Below are 6,997 nucleotides of genomic sequence, written 5' to 3'. Positions count from 1 at the left end.
TAGTTCTCTCTTTGCTTCACTTCGCTGCGACTGCACATTCTGATAAAACTCCCAGTCTACACACCCTTCTCTTTACCCTACCCATCCCTCTGCACACCAGTAATCTCAGCTTTTGAGCACTTGTGTAGTGCTTTCTCTGCCTCTTTTCCCAGTAGCCCACCTTTTCTTTTCTTTTTCTTTTTTTTTCCCCAAAATATATCTTTATTTTCAGGGGCTTCGTTTCACTAGTATAAAAACAGGAATTGTTGCAACCTGTTTCGCCATGGACGTTGACTTCAACAAGTCTACTCCCGAAGACCAGATGGATTTGATGCTGCTGATGCAGATGGACAAGCTCTCTGAACTCACCGGAGGATTCGCCGATATACACGAATTGCCCATGATGAATTTTAGTACTAATCAAGGAAGCAATAATAACAATTCTAGTAGTGGTGCTGTTGATCATAATTCACATGCTCCTTCATCCGCGTTCTTGAACCTACCGCCATCCGTCTCCTTCACCTGTTCTCCTGGACAACTCCCTCAGGAACCTTCATCAGCGCTGCCTTTCCTGTCCAATTCAAGCTCGGGAAGGTGGAGAAGCGAGCTGGCGGGGGGAAACGGGTTCGCAACGGAATCCCAGAAGCGGAATTCAGTTGCTGCGATGAGGGAAATGATTTTTAGGATAGCAGCTATGCAGCCAATTCACATTGATCCTGAATCCGTGAAGCCACCAAAGCGAAGGAATGTGAAAATATCAAAGGATCCTCAGAGTGTAGCAGCCCGGCATCGAAGAGAGAGGATAAGTGAAAGGATTAGGATACTCCAGAGACTTGTCCCCGGCGGGACTAAAATGGACACTGCTTCAATGTTGGATGAAGCAATTCATTACGTGAAATTCTTGAAGAATCAAGTGCAATCTCTGGAACGGGCTGCGGCGAATAGGCCAACGGGGATTGGATTCCCAGTTCCAATGTCAAGCGGGAGTTATCTACCTATGGCAACAAAGGGTTATCATCATCAAGCTGCTCATCAGAATGTTCAGCACTATGCAGATGCTTAACGAAATTGGTTACTTGTTTATTAGTAGTTGAGGGCGAAGACTTTGAGAAGGATGAGAACTAAGTACTAGCATAAAAATTTTCATATCGTCTTCACTAGAAAGATGATAGCTTTTGTTGCTGATTTGCAGGGTTGTATAAAGACAGGAGCTATGCATATGGGAATTGCTTAGACTTGCATTCGCCATGCATGGTTGTACTTGGCAACTAGATTATTAATAATCCAAATGGTATATATACTTATATATTACTTCCCTTGTTTCGCTTTTTTGGAAATAGTAGAGGCACCAAGTACTAAACAGTAGTACTAAATTAGGTAACCATTTGCTTGAAAACAAGGTAGTTATAACAATTCTTTTAGTACGCCTTAGCCCAAGAATCGAGCCAGTTCTGTAGGATTCCGATCACAAATAATCAAGCTCTTCGCCGAGGTAAAGGGTTCGACGGCTATGGTGCAAACTATCCTAGCATCATTTTGTCTGAAAGAAAATTCTTGATAGTAGCAGTACAATTCTTGGAGTGGGGAAGGGTGGGGAATGGGGATTGCCGGCTGCGTAGAGACTAGAAAGGGGATGAAAATTGGGACCATGGCCGCTGCAATTACTGGTGGGACATTGGTTGGGGAATTAACACTCTCCCAAGGTCAAATAACCGGCACATGCTCCTTAGACCGGCCACCTGTAGGTCCCGTCTGAAACTGACCCGGTTTCTCATTCGCGTACGCCCCTACTGTTCCAGAATGTGTCATTCCACTCTTTCTTTTGTCATTTATTTTATACCAACCAGTTCTGGAACTTTGTTAGAGGTTGATGATGATGTTCTGGTTAACATCTACCATCCTTTCATCAAATGCTAACTTGTTCGGATCTGTGCACTGAAATGCAGATGAGAATCATTCGAGGGACGATAATCTGAACTACTAATTGGAACGATGTTGCAGTATAACATTTCGTAGCTTATATATAGGTTTTAACTTTTTTTTAATGATTATTAGAAAATATAAATGTTTAAACAAGTGAGAATAAAACAATTGATTATCAGTAATCAGAATCTAAACTTACACTGAGCAATCAAATCAAGAACAAGCCTATAATGTGATTGCTAAGGCCATACATGCAAGTATTTGATGGTTAAAAGAAATTAAGACATAAGTATAAAAACAAACGAGAAGGTAAAAAATTGATTTTGAAGGATCTAAAATCATATGAACTATGAAGTAATCAAATCAGAACAAGGTGATAGTCTGATTGCCAATGCTGCATACTTGCAATTTTTCTTGTTGAGATGCCAAAGAAAAAGTAAAAAAAAAAAAAAAAAAGCACTGGAATTTTTGTGATAGCCGGGAGGCAAAGTTGACATTCAGTCGTAGTTGGCGTATTTTAGTAGACGGGATTCCATCAATTGATGATTGATAATGGACAGTGCAAGCAGAGCAAAAGTAGTTGGGCTGTTCTATTCTACCAAATTAAAATAGAACAAATTACCCCGAGTAACCACTAACAAGGTTTTGACTGCTTAATAATTTTTAAGAGGATGTACTTACTCATTAAATTATAAAAATATAAATTTTCAATCATTTCATTTATTTTCTCCATTAACTTTGTCAGATCTGGTTATGTCTTGTGACTTGTGCGACTCTCTTAAATCTAACAAATTTATTGGTGTAAAAACGAAAGAAATGGTTCAAAAATTATATTTCTGATAATTTAATAAATAAATACATACTTTCAAAAGTTGAATAATTAAAACTCTGCTATTCGAAAAGAAAGTTTGATATGGCTTTTTCGAGTAATTTGCTAATTAAAATAAGAATTCAAAAGAAAAAGTAAGAGGGGTGGGGTGGATTGCTAAGTCATAGAATGCACGAGAAATCCACGTGAACCACTGACAGAAGGCGGTGATCTTTTACGACTACCCTAGTAACGCTGATGACGTCGTTTTGGCCCCTCGTTAGACACGTGAAGGCAATCCACATCGCCTATCTCCCTTCCCACATGGCTATCCACGTCTGATCATGGAATTCTTCAGCCCTAATTTGCATGGAATTCTTGATAAAACTTTGATTGAAAATCTATCTAGGTTTATAGTAGTAACATGAAAGCACCGTTTGGTGGCTGTTTCTTTTTACATGCTTTTTAATTTGTTCTTTATTTTTTTTCTAGGTAAATTTTTTTTGTATATAAACAAAAAAAAGCACTAATTAATTAGAGAACGTTTTTTAAGTTTCCTAAAAACAGGCTAATTTCAATTAGAGGTAGCTCCATTGAACAAAATGACAAAAGGGCTGTTTGGTAAGTGGCTATGAGAGGTAGAAATGGGTCTCAAAAATTACTAATATCAATTGTTCCGTATGCTACTATGAGAATTATTGATACTTTCTGGATCTTACCCTTGTTATTCTCCACTTACAATGGATGATATGACTCCATCAAACAAAAGATGAAGGGTGTTTCGTTAAGGCAATTCCACTGATGTCAATTGTTCTTACTTGTAACACGAGTTTCAAATTGATTGACAAAATCTAACATATTTGTGGTTCTAAATCTAACATGCTACTTTGTGGTTCTAAATGTGCCAACTTGCAGCTGATTCCCATGAAAAAATAATTTGATCAGTGGTTTTGTCCATGTACTTCTATCTTACGGAAAATTCTACATGCATCATAAACAATTTCGTTTTTGGTGGTTTCTAGTTTTTTTAGTATATCCTTTACGACAAGAAGATTGGCTTTATATGTTACTATGCACTTTCAACCTTCCTGTGGGCGCGTTTGGCGCGATCGATGGGGGCTAGGATAGGATCATTCTAAGTGCTTCTGCTTTCTAGCTTGTTCTTGAAAGTAATTCAGGATCAGTTTTAGTTTGGAGTGAAAGAAAAATAATCATCGTTCATTTTGGAACACTGCATATATAATTGTCATTTCACATATTGCCCACCGAACTTAATTTCTACAACGATCCTTGGTTATATTGTTTAGTTCCTCAAAGTTATAATCTTTGGTTGTACGTCAAAACTGAGGAAACATTTGTATGTACGTGGAGAATTAGCACATGATCCCGTTTTTTATAAATTAATAAGGAGTAACAATTGACTTTAAAGATTCTTAGGGTGGTTAGAGAAGAAACGAGATGAGGAATGGCTTTAAAAAAAAAAAAAAAGAAAGAAGGCAGAAGGGTAGGTTGCCTCCCAAGGCAGTATAGGAGAATAGGCGTGTTTGTGTCTCAAGGATCATGCTCCACTAAAAGCCATTTGTTCCTCGGCATCCAAATCTACATCCAATCCAATCAAATCTAGAAACATTGAACTATAATATCAAGAGTTGAAATGAAAAATACATACAAAATTCAGTAGTGTTCAAACCATATTTGAAGACCCCATGTGGGACGTCCACTATGGTCCTAACATTCGTTCCTTTTATTCAAGGGTTCTTTTGCAACTGTCCTGTGGAAATAGGGCATGGACCTCCCCTTCCCAAGTGCATCGTATTCGATCGTCATAACATACTAAATATATTTTCCTTTTATCCACAATACGGCTAAAGGAATATATATGCAGAATTATATCTCCTTTCGTCACCTTTCGTGTATATGTAAGAATTTGAACATTCGAGTCAATGAAGTTGGAGTCAGATCATGTGTTAGAAAATCCAAAGATTAAAGGAAAAAATTGCGAATGACATCAATAAAAGATATATGCAAAATTGCTAAGATATGTTTTCTTATACTATATAAGAATGAGTTGTGGTCAAAGGGGGTTTGAATTTCAACCGCATGGATAGGGACTTTTTGGAAACGTGAAATGCTATATAGTTTTTTTTTAAAAATCTTTTGGTACAATTAAGTGCAGCATATGTTTAGGTATATTTATTGAAACGCTCTCATTTTGGTACATTTAAAGTTTTAATTTATGGAGACATTTGGGCATTTTTTAAATACGAAATTATTTTGCAATCATTTTTGCATTGAATATAACTCATATAAGCTTATGTGTTGGTATAATTACTGAAATGGTATTATAAACACATTTAATTAAAGTGTGGCTTTTGTTGCGCAATTGACACAAAGACATATTAACATATCATACAATTAACAAGTTGCTTAACTAACCGTTACATAATATTCTTTTGTCTGAATCAACTTATGTCTGCTCTTGGACAATTTTCAACTGACATCTCTATAGAAGTCTTTTGGGAGTGGTAGAATTGTAAAAGCATTAATAAATCAAAGTGTACAAGTATGTGCTGCAATTACAATGTACTATTATTAACTTTATTATATTTGATGATTATATTTTTCCAAAATATAATATTATTTTTCCAATAAAAAGTCATCTCTAATCATAGACACCAAACACTCGCGCAATGCGCCGGCACTCCCCCTAGTCTTGATAAATAAATATGGCCACGTATTTACTCTCTGCGCAAATGCATGTGTATTGTAGAGACGATCAATTAGCCAATTATTATTTCTAATAAGGTGGTTGGTTGGATTGGATTTCGGTGGGCCATTTGCAAATTACAGAAAAAAAGACAAAAAAAAAAAAAAATTCTATTGGCCAAAATCCTAAATTCCCTCTTATTTGTTTGTCCGTCCTATATGCTAGAAGGGACGTATTCCATTGCAAGCATCTGTCACCCATTTTGCCTACTGCCTGTTTATAGCAATGAGGATCTTCTTATTCTATGCTGTGCATAATTTTTTTTCTTCTTTTAACTAGAGACATGACAAGTTTTACCTCGATCAAATTTATCGAAGAACTGTGTAGAGATTTTTGTTTCTTTTTTTTTTTTTTGGGAGGTGGGGGGTTAGCTTGAGCAACAATTGTACGTGTATCTGTATTATGACGACTTAGGTCTTTCACCATTTAGTAGTTTGCCACTGTAATTTATAGAAATTATCATATAGTACGGTCAAAATAAAACCCTTATCATGCAACTCTTGAGTCCTCCAAACCCAGCTACAGGTCAGTGGTGGCAAATTGGCTCATTGTCCTTTAATTAAGTATTCAGGATGAACTTTAGATTACAGCTTAGATTCTACTAACTTGAACCTTTGTTAAATTTTACTAACACATTTGGCCATCTTTTCTTCAGGTTCAGGAGGTTGATTCTTATGACCCCCATGAGCGAAAAATATCAAAATTTACCGCGAAGTTGCAGATTATGTAGATAGATTTTAAAAGCTCAATGCTCGTGCGTGAAATCTTCATCTTGGGACTTCTTCTTTTTTAATGATTCGTCTCTTCTCATCTCCAACTTGGACTTGGATTTGAATTCAGTGTATTTACGTGATGGTGTGTGGGTTAGTGTGTATCGGGTAAAGGCCCAAAAGCGAAAATGTTAGGCCTAGGAGTCAATGTATGCTGTCCACCTCAATGCGATACGAATTGAAAGTCGTATGTGGCCCATTAGTTTTGTTTTAAGTACTTGCCACTGCCAGACTATGACTGATGGAGCTATTTGAGCGAAAGCCCTCAAAAGGCAATATACATGGCTGGTTTGATATCTTTTGGCCCACAACCAGCATGCAGCAATGAAGCCCTATATATATCAATGAAGCACTACATATATATATATATATAATTAACACGAATGAAGAATAAAGTTCAACTTAACCGTTGTGGGTGCATCATTAGCTATGGGAAGACTATTAAAATTGCTCCCATTGAAAAGTTTAGGGTTGAAATTTTGGATATGATAGTTGGAGATGAAAAATGTGCAGGGTGATTTTTCCATTGTGATATTAATTCTATAAGTTGAGGTTGCCTCATTAGTTACGGAGAGATTCTTAAAATTGCTCCATTGAAAAGTTTAGGGTTCAAAATTTGGATATGATAGTTAGAGATGGAAAGAGTGCAGGAAAATTTTTCCACTTTGAAATTTTTGGTTTGGTAATGGTTTAGAAAACAAAGTACTATAAAGGTAACCTAAAAGAGTTTTTCTGCTTTCACATGCAGTC

At 36.6% G+C, this 6,997-nt stretch overlaps 1 protein-coding gene across 1 annotated transcript; it reads left to right on the top strand.

The window, feature by feature from the left end:
* The first annotated feature begins 262 nt into the window (after positions 1-262).
* Positions 263-1,185, top strand: LOC113748643 (transcription factor HEC2-like). The gene has a single exon (XM_027292147.1). The coding sequence runs from the start codon at positions 263-265 to the stop codon at positions 1,040-1,042; it is 780 nt and encodes a 259-aa protein (XP_027147948.1). The 3' UTR covers positions 1,043-1,185.
* The last annotated feature ends 5,812 nt before the right edge of the window (positions 1,186-6,997 follow it).

This window comes from Coffea eugenioides, chromosome 10 (genome assembly GCF_003713205.1).
Source record: "Coffea eugenioides isolate CCC68of chromosome 10, Ceug_1.0, whole genome shotgun sequence".
Lineage (NCBI taxonomy): Eukaryota > Viridiplantae > Streptophyta > Magnoliopsida > Gentianales > Rubiaceae > Coffea > Coffea eugenioides.
The sequence above is the reverse complement of the archived record's forward strand: the minus strand, read 5'-3'. Positions and strand labels throughout refer to the sequence as shown.